The sequence below is a fragment of the Melospiza melodia genome, chromosome 12, assembly GCF_035770615.1.
Source record: "Melospiza melodia melodia isolate bMelMel2 chromosome 12, bMelMel2.pri, whole genome shotgun sequence".
In the NCBI taxonomy this organism is placed as follows: Eukaryota; Metazoa; Chordata; class Aves; order Passeriformes; family Passerellidae; genus Melospiza; species Melospiza melodia.
In genome coordinates, this window is record NC_086205.1 from 21,809,162 (window position 1) to 21,832,758 (window position 23,597).

At 42.8% G+C, this 23,597-nt stretch overlaps 1 protein-coding gene across 2 annotated transcripts; it reads right to left on the reverse strand.

Moving 5' to 3' along the window:
- Positions 1-993: 993 nt before the first annotated feature.
- MFN1 (mitofusin 1) lies at positions 994-23,474 on the reverse strand. Of its 2 annotated transcripts, none has more exons than XM_063167264.1 (18): positions 22,949-23,474; positions 21,417-21,538; positions 20,460-20,595; positions 19,304-19,466; positions 18,531-18,655; positions 17,002-17,110; positions 14,624-14,731; positions 13,816-13,969; positions 13,625-13,692; positions 9,266-9,387; positions 7,668-7,794; positions 7,285-7,389; positions 6,140-6,242; positions 4,949-5,178; positions 4,358-4,513; positions 3,653-3,849; positions 1,986-2,120; positions 994-1,325 (listed from the first exon to the last, which is right to left on the reverse strand). In XM_063167264.1, the coding sequence occupies exons 2-18, from the start codon at positions 21,529-21,531 to the stop codon at positions 1,256-1,258; spliced, it is 2,223 nt and encodes a 740-aa protein (XP_063023334.1). In that variant the 5' UTR covers positions 21,532-21,538; positions 22,949-23,474; the 3' UTR covers positions 994-1,255. The 2 variants fall into 2 exon arrangements, with proteins under 2 accessions (XP_063023334.1, XP_063023333.1); XM_063167263.1 differs by lacking the exon at positions 22,949-23,474 and adding an exon at positions 22,195-22,334.
- Between the last annotated feature and the right edge of the window lie 123 nt (positions 23,475-23,597).

A 23,597-nucleotide genomic window follows, 5' to 3' on the forward strand; every position in this document is an offset into this window, starting at 1 on the left:
AGAGCATTGATACACAGCTCTGCCCTCACCACACCAAGGTTGGGCTGTTTCTCAGGGGTGGATTCCACACTTTCCTTCAAACCCCCAGGACTCCCCGTGCACAGTCAGAACAAACACCTGAACACACTGGTGGAACTGCTGTCTTCCCTCAATGCCTCTAGCATTACATCTGACATCTATTTCCTGATGAGACGGCCCTTAGTTACTTGGAAATGGCAAACTCCTATACCTTAGAGCTCAATCTTTAACTTAGTCAATATTAACACTGCCATAAAAATATATAAATACTCTGCAAAGGCTTTTCTTTTAAAATAATTTTTAAAAGTCTAGTTAGAAAAAAGTAGATGTTGAATGACTGCAGAAGGTTTTTAAAGAGGCTTTGCTGTAGGTGAGCAGAGGTGCTGGGAAGGGAGAGATGGGGTTTCACCATGTCCTGCTCCCTGAATGCAGCAACAGGAGCTCCAGGTCCCTCCTGGCACCCTGAGCCAACCTGCACCAACCGTGCCCAGACCCTCTCAGCACACCCTGCTGGGCCTGGCTGTGAGCTTGGGGCTGTGCCACAGCTGAGCTCAGCACCTGACCATGGTTACAGCCAGTGCTCACAGGCAGAGGAGCACAGCACTGCTCAGCTGCAAGGAACAGGTTCATTTATGGCATCAGTGCCCTCCTGGCTCAAGGCTGGAGCCAGAGGAGCCCTGAGCCCTCTGCATTTCCTTATTGCAGTTCACCCTCACCTTTGCTGCCTTTCAAGAGGAACTGCTGCCCAGCACACTGGCACCTGCTTTCTGAACACCTCAGGACTTCTTTCCCATGCCACAGTTTGCACTTCCCTCCACTAAACCAAGTCACATCCACATGGAAAACCAGCACCCTCCATCCCTGGACAATTCCTAAGCAGCTGAAAGCAGGAGACTGGGCTAAGCTCTTTCCCTGTCTGAGGTCCTGGATGCCAGGAGGAGAGACTTGCCACTGCTACATACTCATGAAAACCAGTGAGGATTTGGGGTTTTATTGTCAAGTGCTCAAAAAAATTTAGTGTTTAAAGGTAATTTTTAACCCAAAATCTGCAAAATGAACATAACACTCAAGAGTACCACAGCTCTACCGTTTGGTTCACCATCAGAGTCCAAGTTTTACAACAACTGTCACCAGAGTAACATTAAAAATATAAATCATTTTCATAGAATAGAAGTGTCACCTGTAAAATTCCTACTTTGCCCTACAAAGGAGCACCGGGAAGGTTCACAATGATGTTTTATTTACTCTTTTGAAGAAAATGTTTTGTGAAGCGATCTAGTTCATTCTCGAGGTGAATGGCTTTATTTCTGTAAAACAAACAAAAGCAAGGGATTTACTTCAGTGCCTGAACATCCCAAAGGCAGGATCAATATCAGTGTTTTATTTCTATTCATGTACTCACACCCCCAACACTAAGAAAATGTAAATGCAGGTTTTTGGAAGGGGTGTGTGGGGGCAGATGTTCACCATCAGGGGTGGATGCCCAAGGCCAGCAGGCAGCAGCCTTTCAGGAGGTGGAAAGAACAGTAAACTACAGCTGAGGCTCCTTCCAAGCCCTGAGCCACCAACTGCTGGAAGCTCCTCCTCTGCAAACACCTACCACTGGCACCATCAGTACTGCACTGATGACTCAAAAGAGCACAGCTGCTCTTCTGCTCTGCTCTGGGGAGGGGCTTTGGGAAGGTGCCACCCTCAAGTTACCAACAGGAGACTCAAATTCTGCTGAATTCCCCCAGTAAAGAGAGACAAGGGTAAAGATGATCTAAGAAAAAGTATTTTTGGAGGTTAGCTGATTCACTGAGGCAGCAGCATACATTTATTTAACATACCCAGAGCTGTTCAGGGTATCTTTGCATCTCCTTCTGCACCTGAACTAACCCAGTTCAACTCCAGTCTGACACAAGCACTGACCACTCTGAAGTCAGCAGGGCTAAGAGATGCTTGTGGCCAGCCACACCAAGACTTACCTCAGCTGCTTGGAGGTGCTTTGTATGCTCTCCAGTTGATCTATTTCTTTGGAAAGCCTAGCTATTTCTTTTTCCAGGTTTTTCTCAGTAATATCCACTTGCTGACACAGCCGAGCAAAAGTAGTGGCCATTTCCCTAAGGCAAGAACAAGTTTATAATCATGATTTACAGAAGTTAATGCTAAAAAAAAAGAAATAAAATCTCATGGCATTGCAGTGTGCAGAACACAGGAATCAAACCTTCTGTATGGGAGTACAGAACAGAAAGCAGGAGAGCAGGGTACTTTTTAAACTAGAAAAAGAAACCCTGAACACACCAAACACACCTCAGTTCATGCCTGGCCATTTCCACAGAGCATTAACAAGTGCAGGTCTGAGATGGGGCTCTGGCCCTGGCAGGAGGTGCCAGAGCAGCCCCACACTGCCAAGCTCAGTGCCCTGTGCCACAATGAGCCCTGCTCACAGGAATGTCAGCCCTGTGCAGGTGAGGAGTGCTCCGGACCTGCCCACCCAACCTCACACAAAGGGAAAACAAACCCAGTAACCAGCCTGGGGCCAGCACCCAAGCTCTCATGCAGGAGATGAAGCACCCTCTCCTCTCAACTGGAGCACTGGTTTGAGTGCAGCTCTTCCATGTCCTCAGGGCTGCTGGATACAGGGATGGATCTATTTCCTCTACTGAAGCAAAACTTTTTACTATTCCGTTTTTTTTTCTCTTTCCAAAACACTTTCCCACCTGTTTCTGCTAAGTAATGTCTGGTTGATTGTCTTCCTTAGCTTCTTTTTGAAACTATGTGTTTTGACTGAATTATTATTTCAGAAAATTAAGGCTGCTAAAGCACCCTCTAGCCCCCAGGGTGCAGAACACCTCTCTCTCCTGGGTAGCTCAGGGAATAGTTCAGAAAGGCAAGTGAAATTCATCTCCTGCAGTGCAGAAGAGCCAGGACTGGCTGCTCAGAACCCATAGCAGCCCCTGGGGCAGAAGCTCTGCTCAACCTTCCAGGGACTCCAAAGGCAGAGCAACTCAGCCTCCACTAAAATGATCTCTCATGTCTCTACTGTAAGGTGCTGGACAAAGAGCCAGCATCTTCAGAGCACCACACACAGCCACACACAGATGCAGGTGCCTTTTCAGGTAGGCATTTTAGACTCTTCAAACCCCCTCCCACTAAGTGCCAAGTGACACTAGAGGTGCCATCAGGCAGGGCCAGTGACAATGGCCTGTCACCATGATATTTCCTGAAAAATCCCTTTGCCAGGATTTTTTCTCCTGAGAAGGTGAGAAGCCTCAGGAAAGAAAGGTACACAATAATTATCTGATTGCTCTGGAATGTGGTCTGGAGATTGTTTACCAACAGGAGATTGTTTACCTTTGGGCATTAACTAAAAACAATTGACATGGAACCAATCAATCACCCTCAGCTGTGTTGGACTGAGGAATCAGTCACGAGCTTTCATGCTCATTCTTGTTTAGCCTTCTGATGTATCCTTTCTCTTTCTATAGTATAGTTTTAGTATGTAATTTCTTTTAATATAATATAATATCCTAAAATAATAAATCAGCCTTCTGAGAACACGGAGCCAAATTCTCCTCTCTCACCTCGCCCTGGGGACCTCACAAAGCCCACAATGCCTGAGGCAGTGAGGGGCAGCCCGTGTGACACTTACTGCTGCACCTGGTGGCTGCAGTTGGCGCTGGTGAGGCTGACGATCATCTGCAGCTTCTCGGTGGCGTAGTTGACAAACTGCTGCTTGAAGGCTCTCTCCTTGGCCCGCGTGGTCCAGGTCAGCCTCTCATACAGGTACAGCAGCCCATACATGCTCAGCGACAGCGAGATCAGTTTCCAGCCTACGGTTTTCCAAATCTGAGAAACAAAATCTTCGTTAGCTTAAATAAGGTGATCTATGGAATAAAAGCTAACTTTGCCCATTTTTAAAAAAATCATCTCCACAGCTCTTTCACTGGACTTGTTTAAGAAAATAAGTGTTTTCCATATTATTACTGCAGAGCAATACAGCTACATTCACATGGGCTGGTCCCCAATGGCACAGAGAATGTGCAGGTTACAGAAGATTGCTGCTCTTTCATGAAGGAAGAAGCAAAGCTCCAACTAAATTCAAAGTGAAGGAGGCACCATCAGATCACCATTTAATTCAGGCATTGAACACAGACTTCTGGCACAGAGGATACACCCAGCTATCCTCAGAGTGATTAGCCTGGTTTCTCCCTGTGAACTGACTGTGGGTATCCAGGGCACTGCACATGCTCATCTGGCCCAGTGTCAAGTCCATGGCACGCTCTGTGTTACACCCCAGGCAGGACAGAGCAGCTCAGCCTCTGCCACCCCTTCCAGCAGGAAATGTGCTACTTGCCACTCCACCAACAATGATGATGCTCATGGAGGTCCGGGATGTCAGCGAGGCCAAACTCAACACCAAGGGAACCATGAACTCCTCCTGGGGCACGCTGTCGGGAGTTAAGGCGGGCAGGCTGGCGGCAGACGGGGTGCTGGCTAAAGGACGAGGGATCTAGAATGGGAACAGGGCAGCCTGAGTCAAAAGCATCAGGGAACTACACAGATGGGGTTTATTTTCATATATTCAGGTTTTGATTTACTTGAAGGAAAGCCTTCAGCAGTGAAATCTGCACAAAACTCCTGAGGAGAGAAAAAGGGTCTGTGTTCTGACCTAAAGATCCAAATATTACAAATGGAATAGGCTACTCAAAGGGTTCAAGCCAAAGGAAAACCAACTTGTGTAACAGCTGCAGGAAGTTTAAAAGAGGTTTTCAGTTCCATTCTAACCCTGAATATAATCCAATAAAAATAACCCACACCAAAAATATTTCACACAATGGATCTAGGGAAAGGTAGCAGGAAGCGTGTAAATAGCATTGGCACAGAGGAAAAATCAATATACTCTCATCAAGGTAAAACAAAGCAGCCCAAGCTCTGAAGGACTCACATGTAGGTTTGGATCTGTTAATCCCTGCAGTACTTTCTGAGCTTGTTTAAGACCCAAGAAACGGTTTGCAAGAGAAGTCCATCCCAAAGAAAAGTGGAACATGATATCCTCTTGAAAATCTGCACACAGGCTATGACAGTTTAGATCATAGCTAAGATCAAACTTCCTGCATGGAATTAGCAAGTGGAGCTGATCCTGAACACTAGAAGGCAACAATGGTTTCAGATTTTCTAGAAATAAGAACAAACAGTAAAGATGAGTTACCATTAGAAGAAGAGCATATTCACAAACAGTATCTCTACACTGCTGACCAGCTTTATCAATTCAGAGAATCTAAACTGGTCAGTTCATTATTTATTTATTTGTAAAATCAGTGGCACTTCAGCAGGATTGACCCTAACATAGAGGGAATTTACTGCTCCACTACAAGAAAACAGTCATGAAAATCAACTCACTGCTGGAAAAAAAAGGCTCAAATAAACTGAAAGACCTCTACCACTGATCAAAAGATAGGGATGGAGTAAGAAAAAAATTTAATTTATCCATCAGTTCCATGGTGCCACACAGAAAAGGCAATACTAGTACATAAAAGGATGGAAAAGTTCATGTAATTTCATGATCTCACTCTGAATCTTTCATTACCAGGAACACACCAATAGAGATGGATGTGCAATAAAGTTACTACTTAAAAAGAAAACAAAAAAAGGGGGGAGTGCACAAATCCTTTGTGAAATAAACTGTTTTGCTTTCTGGGTCTGGAGGAACCTAGGGAGAGCATTATACTGCAGGAACATTTTCTAATAATTAGTGTATTTGGTGTGTCTCTCATTGAAGCTAAATTTTAAATGAGTTTATAAAAGGATTAGATGGGCTTCCAAAGGACAGGTCCATTACTACTTGCTTAAGCCATTACTCCAGATGCAGTGTACCAGCTCAGAAGTCCATAAAATGGAGAAGGATTGCTATATTTACCCTGGTTCATTGTTCTTCTCCCCCAGCATCTGTTACTGGTTAGTATCAGAAACAGGGGACTGAGCTAATCTCTCAGTCCAGGTCTATCATGACTTTTCTTTTACCCTTTATAGCATCAATGTTAAGCATGATCAGAAGGAAAATTCTTTTAAAACTGAATTTTCCTAGATTGTGTTCCTTTAACTGTGAAGTGTTACCATTCCTGCTCCCTCCTCCTACCAATCATCTCCTGCTGGGACTGGTGCATTGACTGGTTGACTTCAGTGGAGCAGCGCTCAGCCAGGTTCTTCCCCAAACCATCTTCTATGTGTTTGTTCAGCTCCTGAAGTGCCACAAAGAACACAAGCCCATCAGTTTGTGTTTAGCCAATCAGTTACATTATATGGGCAGGAATATGTTACACACTAAGCACTGTTATTTACAGTGGGAAGAAAAGCATGTTTCCATGAAAATACCATGCTTTCCAACTGCACACTGGGACTGAAAACCTAACTAAAGAGACGCAGGAAAGATTTCCCGAGGACTGTAAACATAAAAAGGCACAGAAGTCTGTACTTTTCACTGTGACAGTGAAAAGCAAACCACTACCTACTGCCCTGCAAAGCCCTTACTGTGTCATTTGATGGGAGCCAATTCCACTGCTCTGCACAGGGACAAACCCATCCCACCAACTCCCACGGGGGCCTGCTCAGGATGCTCTGCTGAGGTGAACCAGCACAGATTGTCCTGAAAATGCAGCACTCCAGGTGACCAGCCAGGCTGGAACAGGCTGAGATGAGCTCAGCTGGTTGGAGCATGGTGCTGTTACCACCAAAGTTGTGGGTTTGATCCCCATATGAGCCATTTGTGTAAGGGCTGGACTCAGTGATCCTTTGAGTCCCTTCCACCTCAGAACATTCTGTGACCCCAGGGCAGTCAGCATCACCAGCAAAGTCTGGGCACAAGGGGCAAACATAAGTATATGTCCTTTAACTTAAAGCAGTACGTTTGAGAAAGAATTCATAAAATTAAAAACTCCCAAACCAGTTTTTATTAAAAGTGTTGAGTATTTTATTTTTGGATCTATTTGATTTTAGGAGTAAAGAAAATTATTTATGCAAAGTCTTATTTGCTGGAAGTGAAAACTTGAAATTAGGAACTATTCTACTACTAAAAAGATGTTGAAAAAATTAATTTCTTTCCAAAAACAAAGCAGAAAGTATTTTCAACCTTTTTCAGTTTTGGGTAGAGATATGCACATGTCAGCAAGCAAAAATCCTGCAATGCTCAAAGTCACATAAAATCTAAGCAATTTATGAAAATACAGAAGTAGAAATTAAGGGAAAGACAAAGAGTCTGGCTTCAAACCATTCAAAAAAACTTACTGTCTTATAGAGCTTCAATACTTGAGGAGAAGGGTGGAAATCAGAATAAAATTCATCAACTAAAACTGAAAGCCGGCAAATCTCGTCAGTCATGGCAGAGGAGACCTGGAAGAACACAGGAAATGCATCAAACGTTTCTGCTACCTTTTCCAGACAGAGTGAGAACAGACAACTGCATGAACTGTCCCAAGAAATCATTCAATCATCTGACACTCAGGAAAGATTGCCATTTTAAGCTTTCATTTTCTCTTTTCTTTTAATTGAAAAAGGAGTGTTCTGACATTTCAAACATATTTCCTGAGATGGGTGGACTGCAAAAGGAGCTGCCTGAGAGAGGAGGCAACACCTGGATCTGCGGAGTTGTTCCCACTGCCTTGACTTACTTTGTTTTCGACTTCCTCAGTAACGCGTTTGATCTTTTCCTTGGTGTCTTCTGTCAAAATGTTCAGCTGATTTCTCACAAAGTCCAGCCTGTCCTTCTGATCTTCTCTCTCTTCCATGGACTGGACTCTAACCCAGCAGAAAGGAAATCACCATCACCACCATGTATTCCCCCAGGAAAGAAACGAGCCCTTAACCAGGATCAGCCAGCTGACGGTTTCTGAGCAGGCAGGGGGATCCCAATGACACTGGCTGCCCAAAGCAGAGGCACTGCTCCAAGAAGGGCTGGACATGGCAGCTCCATGTGCATGAGCATTCAAAGGCTGTGCTGAGCAAACACAACTCAAAACCAGCATTTTGAGTCAGAGCTGTCATGCCTGTGTTGTCACATAATTACAACTAAAAAAGGTGTGGGGAATCAGAGGCCTTTAATTACTCATCTACCCTGATTTTAAAAAAGGGTCAATCTGATCAAACTTCTGCTCACAACCAGCACTCAACCACTCCTTAACAGTGATGTGGGCCTGATGACCCTGCAAAGCAAAGGGGATGTGGGAGAAACCAACCTTGTCACAAACAAGTCTCTTTAGAATTCCTTGACCTATCACTTAAGCAAAAATTCCTGAAAACCTGGAGCAATTTCCTCTTGAAGGGCCACCAGAAACAACAAATAGCAATTCAAACTAAGAGGCATCACCACAGACATTTTGGTTAAGTCAATTGACAGAAAGAAGCAGAATATCAGAATATTTTCAAACACTTCACAGCATGTTTTCATGGGATCTGACAACGTGAGACAAGTCAGTATGTAAACAGGCAGTCTGTAAAAACTGACATATTCAGGGAGATGAGTGTGTTTGACAGCACAGTGAAGTCTGTTGAAACACAAAGACACATTATTGACAGGCAGGAAGGAGATTGATGGGAAGCATTAATCGTGACAGCAAGTTCACTGTGTACAAGAGACACAAGGTGGCAACAAAAGTGAGGAAAAACTGCACACATATGCAAACCTCAAAGGATACATGAAGCTACCAGACAGAACAGATGAGCTGCTATCATTAGCACTAAAGGATTACATGAGTGAAGAGAGAATAAGGATATTTAAGGATGCAATCTGGAAAGGGCCAGAGGCCAAGCCTCTGTTAGCCTGGGCTCATCTCATTCCTTACAGTATTCTAATCACTTGCAAATTAAAGCATCTACATCCTTCCATTTTTATTCTTCACTGTAACTGTTAAAGAAAGTAAAGTAGGCCCAAACATCATCTCTGAAATGCTGCATATCACTAGAAAAACTTAACATTTTAAGTATTTCTGAAAAAAAGGTTTGAAAACACACAGATTGCAAATCAGTAACAAAGAACACCAAAGTAAACCAAGATCCCTGTACAGAAATCACAGACCAAGAACAGAACTGAGCGGGCAAGTGAACAATGGTAAGACTGACATATTGACATACCAGGGAAATTGTCTGTTTCTTACCAAGCAGAAAAAGTGGATTTTAAAGTCCATAATGGCCCAAGAAAATCACCAGCCCAGAAATGGCTCCTCAGATGATCCGGACAAACCAAATCCAACCAGTCCTCCACCCCACCTACCTTTTCTCTGCTGCTGCAACGTTTATGGTGTCCATAATGTCTTTCACAGTATCTATTATCTGTTTAGCTCTGATAGTGTGCTGTTCAAACTTGGTTTTCACGGCTGACTGCGAGATACACTCCTGCGAGGGGCCCAAGCCACAACACATTACTGCAATTCCATGCCAACACCATCAGGAATTTCACTGTCAGAAAGCACATGCTGCCAATTTTACCATGAACTTAAACCAGTGGGAAATAAAAAGGGAGAAAGTATAAAGAAATTAAAAGACAACAGAAACTGAAATCTTAAATGAATCTACAGCAGCAAATCTGCCTTCGTGTCCATTCACAGTAATGTGCATAGGTTTTATTCTTTTAAAATAAATTAATAATGTGAAAAAAAAAGAAAACTCAGATGAATACATAAGATAAATCTATCTCTTCAAGAAATTTTCAAAACCATCTATTTGGAATTACAAATGTCAAAAATGAGTGCTAGCAATATGGTCTGGCTTTAGTTTTATTTGTTGCACTACACAGTCTTACTTTCAAGAGGTAACTCTGTCAATAGAATTTGACATTGTCATGTCAATATTGATCATCCAGGAACAAAATATATAATTAGGAATAAGAAACAAGGGTTTTCTCATGGGATAAATAAAATTTAAGTAGTCCTTAAAGTATCAGTTTGTTTGTATATTACTGAAATGTTAAATGAGTAAGCAGAAAATGCTCTAACAATACAATTTCTAACCAATCTTCAACATTGAATAGCAATTCAGAAATACAGGACAGTGACTGAAGAACTCTTCTGTTTGAGGGGAAGAAAGCAAGCAGCTGACTTCCTTAAACCACATCAATGGGATTTTTAAATTGTTCTCCATCTGTGGATTCACCTTTCATACCACAGGTTTGGATGGCTTTTAGAAAACTTGCCTATTATCTTAGCATATGCTGTAATTACAAATCTCAGCTATCTAAAAATAATAGATGAAAACAAAATAAACAAAGTGGAGAAAACAGTCCCTGTTCCTCGACGAAGCAGATCTAGAAATCAGCAATGAAAGGCCAGAGTTTTTCAAATATCAGCACATTGTAAGAGCTAGACTAGGCACAGAGCAGAGTCTTCTTCCCAACATTAGTATGTGGTAGGTAAAAGGATGACAATCACTCACAACACAATCAGAAAATCCAAGTTAGAGCACTAGGAAAAACACAAAGGTTAGTTAAACAGTGGGGAAAGATAAGCGGGGGACAGCAGCAGTTTGGCTGTTAGTCTGTACAGAAGGATTCACTGAAACCAAGATGAACTGTTTCAACAGTCTAAGCAAAACCAGTTACCTTCCATCACAGGAGAGCTGTCAGTGCCCAGAGTGTTCTGTATCCCACCCCTGGGCTCTGCAGGGCTGTCTCAACCCAGCTCTGCCAGCCAGGAGTTCTCTTCCACCCTCCTCCCTCCTCCACTGCTTCCCACACCAATTCTGCTGCCAGCACTTCTGAGAAACTTGAGAAGCACCCCAGCCTTAGGCATGGTGGGGCTGGTTTTATCTAGGATATCCTCTAGGCACTACTGCACACAGGGCAGGGCCCAGGCATTTCTTCGCTGTTTTAGTAAGGCATTCTGTGTACCTCGGTGTAAAATTTCAGGAAATACACTGACCACTCTCTATTATTCCCTAACACAAAATCCAGCACTGATCCAAGATTTCAATACTTTAAGACTGCCTCTCTCCTTTCCTTTGCTGCAATACAGCTGACACAGTAGCATCACTTTTTACAGCTACTACATGAATCTCTAAAATCTTAATTTTCCCACTGCTTATAATTGTTTCTAGTAATGCCTGCACCAGGATTTTTTTTTAGCAACTTCAACTGTCCTGTGCTTTGCAGACAAACATGTTTCATCTAGTTTAAAATGATTTTTGCCCTCACACTAAAGTCTATATAAACCTTACAAGCTTTCCAAAATTAGTCCAAGTTTTTCCCATATCACAATTAACTAGCACTGGGGGGATGTTTCTAGATTTATTTTTTAAAAGATTCTGTCTATACTGAGCTCATTTCAGGCCTGCAATGAACAGGCTTTCCCACCAGGGAACTGATACTAAAATCAGGAACGTGGAAGTACTGCAGAAGTAACAGTTCCTCTTCTCAGCCCATATGGAGAAGAGGGAAAAGCTGTCCAATTTTAGTGATGACAAAAGCAGGGTGAGAGAATCCAGGAGGAGCAAACCCAGCAGGCACAGCCAGGGGGAACAAGGCACATGTGGACAGGTCTGTGAGGTGACAGATTACTGAGAGAAGTTTGGGAAGTCTGAGGAGGGCACCTGCACAGGACAAGGAGCTAAAGGCAAGACAGACTGAGGGAGGGGAGGAGTCAGTGTTTGATGAGGACAGACAGAAGCATCTGTGCTCTCACCCCTTCCTTTTCACACACTGCAACGTAACCCCAGTGCTGGGACTTGCAGCTCCTGTCAGGAGTAAATGCAAAGTGCTTAGGCTGTACTCAGGGCTGCACAGCCTCTGAGTTTGCTCTGGCAGTGCACAAGGGAGGGGATCAGTGAGGATTTCACACAGAAAGTTCTCCCTGCAGTCTGAGATTCCTCATTAATACAGAGCCCAGAGCTGGTGGGCAGAACTGATGACAACAGCATGCTGGTGTCAGCTACTTTATCAGCTCAGGTGACAGTAATTTGAGTATCAGGACTGAAAACTTCAGACCTGGTAAAACATTTCAGCCTCAGCCTTGCTTTAAAAGCACATAAACTGCCATTGTAACTTAGAAAACTGCCACAAAAACCTGAATGTGAAAGAGGCTGCAACAGCAAGTGCTCAAAATTTAAACTGCTTTGGCAATCTTAATTCAGCACAGTTGTCATTCTCTAAATTACAGGATCACACCCCTATTCAAAGCCATTAATAATGATTTTACAAAACACAGCTGAACAAGGAAAGACACTACAGAATCCACTCTCACTGTTGGAGTCAGGTGTGCAGCAAATGTAACACACTGGGAAAAAAGAAAAAAGGTTGACTTAAGGCCATGCAGTGCTGTCACAGAATTGTTCCTTGTGCCACAGAAACTTGTCATGGCTGTGATCCTGTGACAGATACTTCTAATTGTGGTGGCCAACTTGAGTCTGTGACATCTGATTTACAGATGTGCTGAGCACTCACAGCATCACATCATTTAATAAGTCATCATCCATCTTCATATTGAAATATTCTAAATGTTGAGTGCTTAACTGTAATTATAAGAGATTTTGTCAAAAAAGCTTTGGGTACAGCAGATGACAAAATACAACAAAGAACAATAACTGATTTAGAAGCTCAATTTCCACTTTTTTCCTGCTGGCTTAAAGTTTCCTATTATGGTTCTGAGGACAAAAATTGCAAAAAACATGCATGTTTGACTACAGCTAGAGACACAAGAAAGGTCATGTCTCATGCAGCCAGACCCTGCCAGCACCCTGCACCCATCATTTCAACACTTCAGTCACCTATCAGAAGAGTGTGGATAAGGATTAAATTTAGTCTGACATTTTCTTGCTTATGCAAGACCAAATCAAGCTATTATTTTAAAGCCTTTCTCATATACACACATCATTACATAATTCAGTTCTGCTAAGGTTAAATGGTTTGTTGTAATGCAAGAACAAAGACTTTTCAGAGGCAGTTTGATTTTTTTTTTAAATACTCATATACAAAACCATTGAGGGGTACCCAAGAGGCTTCCTTAAGATATCCAAGAATGGCTTTAGTTAATTAAAGTTCTCAAATTTAGTAAGTAAAATGGATCCTATAATAAAGAAACCACTCAACTGTCTAACCAGTCCTATTTCTGTAGAAACTGAACTCCAGCCATGAATATGGCTAAACTGAGGTGGAAGGGTGGATTCTGTACAGCACAAAGGATGCAAGGAGAGTGTTAATGATCAGAACAACAGAGCTAAGAGGTACATAATGGTGATAAATTCAAAACTCTGGCTTTAGAAATCAAAGTATATTTTTAGATTTACATTGATGAAACTAAACTTCTTACTGCAAACATTCACCAGCATGTGGCTGTGATACACACGTTTCAAGACCATAATTTCTTCTTACATAGACTATATTAGTCCTGAGATCTCAGAAGATGAGCTGAGAGTTTTGTTCCCTTTCCTCACTTATATAATTCTTCTTTCCAACAACTACCTGCTACTCAAGGTGAGAAGGTATGAACAGAACCCACAGAAAAGGCAAAGCTGCAGATGGTTTAAATACATTACACTCCTCCACTTGCTAATATGGATAATGCTCAGTATAATTAAGGTAAGCATAAGGAAAAGCTACCTTTACAACAAAAACCAGGCAGTTTAGAAAGCCCATCATAAATACCTCAAATATCTGCTCAAAATGCTGAAATTCTTGGAATCTTGTTTGAAATCCTTCAGCAAGTGCTCCACCTGTGAAACAACACACTATAAGGGAGACAGCAGTACCTCAGAGCAGGGACAGCATCTTAAATGTATTTAGTACGTTTTATAGTGTTTTTCTGTATTTGAGGAAAAGCAGGAGCTGCTACACACCACTCTCTGGCATTCCTTGGGCCTTCTGTGTCCTGGCACTCAGAACTTCTTTTGCTGAAACGAAGAAGATGCGATTCCTTGCCTCCACAGGATCAATAACTTTGAGCTCATCGACCAGGAAGGTCAGACAGCGCTCCATGTGCTGCCTCCGCACCTGCGGAAAGGAACAAAGCTCATGAACAAAGGCAAAGCCCGAGCTGAGAGTGAGCACATCAAACATCAGAGCAGAAACAGATGCTGAGCCACCCTCTGAGAGCAGATGCCTGCCAACCCTGCAGAAGCAGCAGCTGCTTTTACTCCTTTAAACAGGCCTGGACACAGCAATACCTCCTTGTACAACTGCATTTACGTAAGTCAGAGATCTCAGGCAGTTTCTGGGGTAAACCTTTCATTCCCCATACATGGAGAAATAATTCTCACTGCAAGCTGGCTGCTGTTGGCAAGATCTGAAGATCCAAACTGCTCCCACCTAACACTGCACCTTCCCAGCTACTCTATGCAGGTATAAATGTATAAACTGTGCCCTCAGGCTGCATTACCACTGCAGAAACAAAAGGTAATACGAATAAGATTAAAAAACAACCTTAACTGTGGAGGAAAAAGGTTCTAAAGAAGTCTCCCATTTTATTAATTGCCTGCATAACAGTCATTTGAATTGCAAGTTACTTTTAGGTTTCAATGAGGAATAGGTTATTTCCTTTTTCTGACCATATAACTTAGCCTTTTATTAATAAGACAGAGCTAGTGTTTCCATATTAATACATATTAATTAACTGTCAACCCATGCAAGAGCCATCAATTCACTCACATCTTCCATGTACTCTGGCTCTGATGCAGAAGCATCCCATCTGTTATTGAGGATGAAGATGTTTGGCTTGGAAAGTCGTTCGTTCACTTTATGGAAAAAATGTTTCTCCTAAGAATTAAAGCACAAACAGAAAATTTCCCAGACATCCAAACTATAGTCATGCATTCTTCTGTAACAGACTCTGAAGTTTATCCAGCTTTTTAGAAGTTTATAAAGAAATTATCAGTATACAAGCCCACAGATATTCAGCACATAACAGGCTTAGGGTAGTTCAAAAGTCATCAAATGTCTTAAAATGGATGCCAGTGCTAGTCAAAGACACTGCAACTTTCTCTAAAAATTGGTAAAAATATAAACTAAGAAAACTTCCAAAAAATAGTCCAAAAACTACTGATGCCTGACTAAAACAATGAAGTCTCCCTTACCTGAACTACCAAGATGCTCCTGCTAACCCTGTTAAATCTGGTTCTCCATCCAGATAATACAACATCTAACTATTCCTCAGCTAGACAACATCAGCTTGAGCTACAGAGAAATAACATTTTCTGCATGAGGACATATGGTTGAGACACAGAAAAAAACCTCATTGAGGAATGTCTTAATTTACCAAAATTAAGTGTATTTAGGTCTCCTGGCTGCACCTACCACCCATTATTGCTGTTAACAGAGCCATAATGGGTAAGTCGTGATGGAGGGAGTCCCCACTCAGCAAAGCTGAAACAGAAGAGATCTCTGTGCTGCCATAAACTTTTCCAGCAGGACACCACAGCATATCCTGGACACAGCACTGGAGAGCCATGATTCTCCATCAGCTGGGAATAGGCATGTGCAATCCAGATCACTGCTGCAGAAATCAGAACTTGGTCTGAGGAGAATTTATGAGGGAACAGTAGAAGAATCATGTTTTCACCAAAAAAATCTCTGGTAGTGTGGCAGAATAATGCCAAATATTCTCAAATTTGTTATGGTAAGAGGCAAAAACAATGCTTAAGGGGGATGAGAACTTTTTAGTTGTCAAAAGCTTTATCTGCAGGATAACTTACATTATCTATATAGCAGTGAGATGTTCACTGAAATAATTTTTCTTTTTCCTTTAATTAAAAGAACCCAGCAGCTGTGTTATACACAATGTAAACAACTTACAGGTTTTGTCCATACTAAAAACCTAAAAGTGTCACTCATGCACAACAGAGAAGATATGGTCACATTTGTGTCAAATCCTCTTTGTCTGGAATGTTTTAAGGATTTTATTTTTCTTCTAAATTGCATCTCTTGTATTTAACTCCTTGTGGACTCAGCTCAGACAATGGAATGCAAGGTTTTTAAACTTGCATTCTTATACTTCTACTAAACTATTCTAATTTGCTAGAATGCAAAGAAATACTGTCTTTGCACACTCAGTTCTTTATTGTATTAAAAACGGTCTCAACAGTTAGAAAGTTCAGACCTTTCAGGTGAGAACCATCCTCAGAAAAACCAGAGCATATGATTTTGTCTGCAGTGGGCTTAATAAAAATCATCAGGAATTCCCTCAGTAGTATCACTCTGCATTCTGGCAGTCACACTTGCAATAACTTAGAAACCTTCTATTGTCAGCATCCACAATACTTAGTTTAGACAAAATTGGAGACCACTACAAAATTACACCAAATTTCTGGTCTTGTATTTTGATTACTGGAACAGTTGCTCTGGCCACCTTAAATATTCCCCTCCTCTTACAAGTCCTACAATATTTAGGCTGCAAGGTTCAGAGAACCCTTCTCTCTCCTGAAACAAGGCTTTAGAGAACAAAGACATTAAAATATCTTCAGCTCTCCACACTGCACAGAAGCCTTGTTGCTCACACCTTCTTCAGAAGAAACACAGCCCACTGAGGGTTCCCTGCAGCACTCATCCTCAACACGAGGTGTGCCAGGGGAATTCACCCTCTCCTGAGAGAGGAACAAGACAGGAACTCAACTCCTTTCACCCAGTTTGTGTATTTTACTGAATTTATGGAGCATTTTTGGATATTAAACACTCCTTAATTTCATTGATAATACAAGTGTCTTCAGTCCACAAGTGTCTTCTTTTGTTGGTAACAAATACCAACAAATTGCAAGGCAAGACAAGCACTCCACCATCCATCAAAAACACAACTGAACTGGAAAAGACAATCGTGACACTCAAGGCAGAGAAAGCCAAGCCAGTCAGAAATTTAAATTTTGTTCTCTGTTCCTGAGTGAGGGATACACATTATTTCTTGCCTCCCACCCCCAAGCCCTATTCACAAGTCCTATGTGCAGTGATTCACCTTCTGTAAAGCTCTCAGCTATTCTGGTTTTGGAACTGCTGAATATTTAAATGAAGAAGGAGCAGAAAATCATTGCACATCATACCGTGTTCATGAGAGTTGATTCAGAATTGGCAACCAAGACAAACACATCAGCATCCAAGCAGAACTTATCAATCCAGCTGTCCAGTTCTGTAGTGACATCTGTGCCAGGGCTGTTGAGAACAAGAAACACAAACTCTTATTCACACAACAAAGAAGTAGTTTATTTTTATAAACTGATACAAATAGAGTGGAAATGCCTAAGGGCCTTGCAAGAAATCATAGAGGTTTGTATCTCAAGGCTGATGCCTACCTCAGGCTTAAGATAAGCACTGCACAAGCCAATTACCATCTAGAATTTATGAGACACTTGATCATTACACTACCTATTCATTCCAAAATGCAATTTCTGATTAGTAAATATGCACACATAATTAACTGCCAAGTGAAGTGAAAGGCAGTCCATCAGAAACCCAGAGAGCCTCACACAATGGTTCCCCTCCTCAGATCCTAATTTTAATCAGAAGAGACCATAGTTTATAAAATATGTTTTTCATTAATAAAGTCCAAAATTAAAGCAATATGCTATGCAAACTGTGCATAGATTTAAGAAGAAACCAAAATGAAGTTAAAACTATAGTGCTATCCATTAAAAAATACTAAGTGGAATTAAGTCATGTTTGCAACACCTAAATAATAGTAGTTGAAATTTTCTCAATTTAACAGTGAAAGGATGATTTGCTCTTTTCAAGTACCTGCTCTCTCAAAATATATTCTTTTCTTTCCCCTTTAGCAGAAGGGGCTGTACAGATCTAAGATCATGCAACCAAGGAAATAATAACAAACTCCCAGTGATTCCAATGTACAAGACAGAGATGGAACAAAAACCACTGCAATTTATTAGAATACATTCTGAGTTTTGTTTTCTTGAAGAAATCATACTTAAAAAGTCACAGACACCTGTGTGAATTACTCTCAAATTCACTATTTATTGATTTACACATCAGGTACAGATGACCTGAAGGTTTGAAAAGCTACTGTAGATTATAATGCAGTGGCCAGAAATAAGGGCATTTAGCATGGACAAAACAACCACTTCCAGAATTCCTTAAACACATCAACACAGAGGAAATGCCAGCCTAACACAGGGCACACACAGCTGACATAGCCAAAATCACATTTTGAGGTCACCCATTACTTTGGTATGTAGGCACTGCAACTCCTATCAGAAGCTTTTCAAGATGAAGTCCACATTGTTTATACTTCACATGATCAGTCTGAAGCATTTCAAGAAAGGAAATGGGCAAAAGGTTGTTGCTGCAACAACCCTATTCATGCTTCCATACTGCTTGTTTTAAAGGTAGAGTATCCTCAGCCAAAACCTTTTTCAGCTCAGTCACAAGATACTTGTCTGTTCCAACTGCTACAAGGGCACAATCAGGAGGGTGATGACAAGCAGTACATACAAAAGAACAAACTCTGTCCTTTCAAACAAAAAAGCCTTTCAAGATTTTGAATCTAAACCAATCTCTTTTCTAAACATTGTAATGGCTAATATCCTTAAGAAAATATTTACTAAAAGAGAAGAGATACCTGTCCACTATAACCAAATCATCTCTCAGCAGGGCACACTTGGACTTGGGCCAGAAGACATGGACGAGACAGCCAGCCTTCAAATCCTTATCCATGTGGAGTGCGTGAGCCAGCTGATTGACGGTCTGGAGAGAGCATTAAAGACAACACCAACATGAATGTGCACCTCAAACAAGTCTGCAAAGCAGCCAAACTCAGTTCTCAAGCAAACCTGGACAGGATCTACCTTGAAGAGGGTAACAGAGTTCATACTTTGTTCTGGTGAATAGCTGTGATTTTTTTCTTCAAGCTCTTCAACTCACCAGCATCTAAAGAAGAAGCTGTGCCTTGAAACTCAGACCAGAGTTTCCTCTGAGCCACAGATGTTCCCTACAGGCTGGACTGTGTGCTACTGAGCATCATCATGAATTTGCCTCAGAGGTTTAACAAATCAGAGTATGCAGTTCACTAAGGTGAGCACCACCAGTCCAAATGAAGGGCACATTCCAAATCCTTAATCAGTAACAGGACTTACTGAGTCCTATAAAAATAAATCACTCAACACATGCTATATTACAGTGAAACAACACACTTTAGTTGTTTCTCTAGAACAGCCAAGAAAACTGTGCAGCAGAGCACCTTCATTAGTTTGCTCTTCCCTCCTAAATAAGAACTTTAAAATGCAGAATGAGAGAGCCTTGTACTTCTGTTGGACTTTAAACTGTTGTTAACAAAAAGACCCAGTGAGAGTCAGTTCCTGTGAAAACTGGCACAAAATCATCCAAGAAATGTACCTTGACACTCTTCTTTTCATCTGATCCTTCTGTCATCAGATAAGCCTTATCTCCATCAGTCCCTTCCACACTGAGGAAGCAGTTTGTTGTATGGCCAATCCCACTGGGAAGTACCTTGTCCCACAGCATTGCATTAATGACTGAACTTTTCCCACTGCTTGTTCTAGAGGGATAGAAAACAAAAGTACTTTGAGCAGAGCACAGCAGCACTGAACACACCTTTGTGCTGAACTGAATTCACAGGCTGGTTTGGGTACAGAGCTCCAGCCAGGAGAGTGGGGAGTGCTCATTCAGGGGAACTGGTCACCAACTCCCCCTTCTGCAACAACTTTCAGTCCTCAGCAGTGTCCTACTCTGCACTGAGCCTCTACCCCTCACCCAGAAATATCTGAGGTTTAACTATTACACAACAGCATGAACTGTTACTCATTTTTGAACTACTTCCAGAAAAAGTTCAGTGCTCACTGGACAACAGTTCACAAATTTATTCAAAATGCCAGAGGGAGAGTTGAGCTCTCTTCTGTCCTGCTCAGAACTTTTTCCCCTTTGCAGAAGGGAAACTTTCATCACACATCACAGCTTGCACTGAACTTCTAACTTTTTGAAATATCAAGCCTGAGATATAACTAATTTCTTTATTCCAAAACTTTTTATAGTTTTTTTTAAATAACTAAACCACTTTTAGCAAAAATGAAGGCAAGACCACAGTTGTACAAGTTTTCCCCAATACTATCACAGAATTTTTAGAACCATGAAGATTCACACTCCAAAAATATGTTTAAATGTAAGGACAGAAAAATCAATTCCCTGAAGCAAAGTGGACTGGCAGACCATATTGTTACTGCTATCCTTAAAATCATCACACGGATCTATCAGATTGATGTCACAACCAACCAGACAACTATCTCTGTTTCTCTTCAGCTGCTTATAGATAGAAGCATGAACAGCTCCAAGTTTAGTTCTTCAGCACTTCTGATCAAATACAAAAAAAAAAAAAAATCCTAAGTAGGAACAGTCCAGAATAACCACAACAACAAAAAATTAAACAAAACCACCACCTTAAAAAACCCAAAGCCATTCTGGAGAACAGGACAACCTCTGACCTTCCTAAGTCAAAAAAAAAATGAAATTAAGTACTGGCAATTTCGTTCATTACCTGCCAAAAAATGCCACTTTCATGTGTCTCCTTGAGAGCACCTCTCCAATGACTGCCAGCTTGTTTTTATATGCTTGTATTTTTGCTAGTTCATCTTCTGTTGCTATATGGTCAAGCTCTGGGTTCTTGTATGTGGCTACACACAGAAAGGAAAAACATAAAAGCAATCACATACAGAGAACAAGGTGTAAGTAATCACTTACACTTACAAGGTGTAAGTAATCAGTACTTAACATGGCAACTGCAAATTTTAATTACAGTGATAAAACAAGAAAAACCTCACTACAGACATTGATACCTGCCCTTATCATCTGACAGCTCTGCCACAAGCAAGGTGAAATCACCACATAAATCACTTCATATCAACTGCCAACCCAACCTCTGATCGACTAACCCTGTGAACACAGCCTGATGGGCTCATGTGCCCAGTTCCTTGGGACTCCTGCTTCCTTCAGAAAGGAAAGCCAGGATACACCAGCTAAGCTGGGCTGTCTTGCCCCCACAGGGCTCACTGGGGATGATGAGCAACCAGCTCTGTGTGGCCACACACATTCCACACTGCTAAACCCTCTGAGGGTGTGACCAGTGGTTCCCTGCTTTGCATCACTGATGCACCTTCCTGCTGGAAAATGGGAGAACCTGTTTGTCCCTCCTTATGTGCAAAAGAAACCACCACAGAACTGTCAGGCCAGAGTGGTTAAGCTTTCACCCTCGTGGAAAAGAGACCAGGCTGCCAGTGCAAGGGAGTTAATCAGCTTTTCAGGTATGTAGCAATGCCAGGCATTCCTTCCAGCACAAGATGAACAAAACCCCAGTGTTAAATGAAAAATGTGACTATTTCTGAAAGTGCACATTTATACAAACAGCACAGTAACAGCTAGCATAAGGTACATTACACTGCAATAAAATATACTCAGAACAAAGGACAAGGCCCTCGTGTTGACGGGGAAAGCTCACCTTCCACAAACGCTGCTCCCTCAGTGACATACTCCAGCAGCCGGTCGAAGATGGCAGTGATGGTCTTTTTGGCCAGCACAAAGTGCTTCAGTGGAGAGACAGAGGCTTCTGCCATGCTGCAGCTGCAAGGAAAGGTGCATCAAGTGACCAAACACTCCGTACACCCAGCTCATTAAAACTCATACACTGCTCACACAGCCATTAGGAAACAAAACAAAACAAAACCGTCTGAAGCCCCAAATCAAAGCTCTAAACTCCAAAGGGCAGTAAGCTCAGTTTGAGCTGTTTGCTCTGCACTCCTCTCCTCACCACAAGCGCCAAGAGCAGCTGACGAAACTCGGGGGCAGGTTCGAACAGATCCGGTGCTATCTGTCCCGGAAACACGAGGCTTTCCCCTCATCAAACACAAGGCTTTCCCCTCGTCAAACACGGCTGAACCGCCCGCGGCTCAGCGCTGTCCCGCCGGCCAGCGAGGACGGGCCCCGCTCCCTCCCGGAGCCCCGCTCGGTGCGGTCAGGCCGAGGGGCAGCGGCGGCCCCAGCCCCGCATGGTGCCTCACTCAGCCGTGCTCCCTCACGGAGCTCTGGCTCGGCCCCGGTCCCTCATGGAACCCCAGCTCAGCCCCGGTCCTTCACGGAGCTCTCGCTCGGCCCCGCTCCCACATGGAACCCCGCTCAGCCCCGGTCCCGCACGGAGCCCCGGCTCAGCCCCTGTCCCTCACGAAAGCCCCGCTCGCCCCAGTCTCTCACGGAGCCCTGGCACAGCCCCAGTCACTCACTGAGCTCCCGGTCCCGGCCTCTGTCCCTCACGGAGCCCCGCTGGCCCCGGCCGCGCCCGTCACCGCCGCCGCCGGGACGGGGGGCGTCACTTCCCTTTCCTCCGCCTATGACCCCGCTCCGCGCCCGCACCGCCATGTTCAGTGCGGGCTGAGGGCGGCCGGCGCCATCTTGAGCGCGGGCAGTTCGCGAAATGGAGCCGGGCAGGGCCGGGGGCAGAGCCCGGGCGGCACCGGGATCATCCCCGGGGATCCCCCACAGCACCGCGCTCGGTCAGAGCCCGCACGGTGACAGCGCCGCGGGCTGGCAGGAGTTAAACAGCACCGGCACCTCAGGCGCTGATACGGGACGAGAACCAACATGAAAATCGGCAACAACAGCATTCTAGAGGACACGTTATTTGAAGATTATTAATCCGCTGTATTTTAAGATCTTGCAATAATTTGTGGGATGTAAACTTTGTTTTGAAGTCAACAGTCTTTCACATAAAAAAGGTCTTTTGCTCAATAAGAAATATGGTCCAGGAATCTGATACACAGATACTTGTTAAGGTTGGAAAATACTCCTCAAAACTAAGGGTTCACACATCGTAACGAAGGGTTCAAAAGTCTGAAAAGCAAAGAATCAAATACAGATCTCTCACAAATATAAAACACTACTAAAACCAATCTCTTTGCATAGTTTCTGCTTGGAATGCTGTTCCTGAAACAGCTGAACCTTGCAGGTACCAGTGAACAACCAGAATTTGATACTTACTGCCTTGGAGAGAAATAATAAATATTGGCACAGTGCTGGTCCCTAGAGTGTATTTCTGCCTCTCGGACTGAGATGAGCTGCTCGGGCTCCAGGGTGACGGATCTGTGGCCAGGTCAGAGCACTCACCTGCACTTCACCCAAATAACCCAAATGTCATCCCTGTCCTTGGCACGCTCAGCCGTGCCTTTCAGCCTTCCACATTCCACGCAGACTCACTACCTATTTTTTCACTACCTATTTTTTTATTCATTACCTATTGTTCCTACTACTTAGTCACTTTCTCACTTTTACATACTGATCATGTGGAAGCCAGCAGTATACTTGTGTTCCCTTTTAAAATGAGACATGCTATTCCTGTATACTTTCATTTACTACCTGATAGTAAAAAGAAAATACTAACATTAGTCCCTCATTTATAACATCCAACCTAAAATGACCTTGGATACGTTTCCTGTTTAGACACTGCATTTTAGTTTGGAATGATCTGGCTTCACAGCATTCCTGTGGGGGATTGTTTTGATTCCCATTTTAGAGGTCAGAAATAACCCAACTCAAAGACAGCCATGAAGTTATTCATGTCAACAAGCAAGTGTCACAGGGCTCTGTGCTGGCACAGGACACCACCTTTCCTGCTGGGGACACAATGCTG

Bases quoted from the DNA above. Each gene is read 5' to 3' on its own strand.
- MFN1 (XM_063167264.1), bottom strand. From the start codon at position 21,531: ATGGCAGAAGCCTCTGTCTCTCCACTGAAGCACTTTGTGCTGGCCAAA. The intron at 9,388-13,624 runs GTATTTATGATG...GGCCCCTCGCAG, and splicing joins ATTTTGAGCAGATATTTGAG to GAGTGTATCTCGCAGTCAGC. The intron at 3,850-4,357 runs GCAAGTAGCACA...TTTGTTTCTCAG, and splicing joins TCATCATTGTTGGTGGAGTG to ATTTGGAAAACCGTAGGCTG.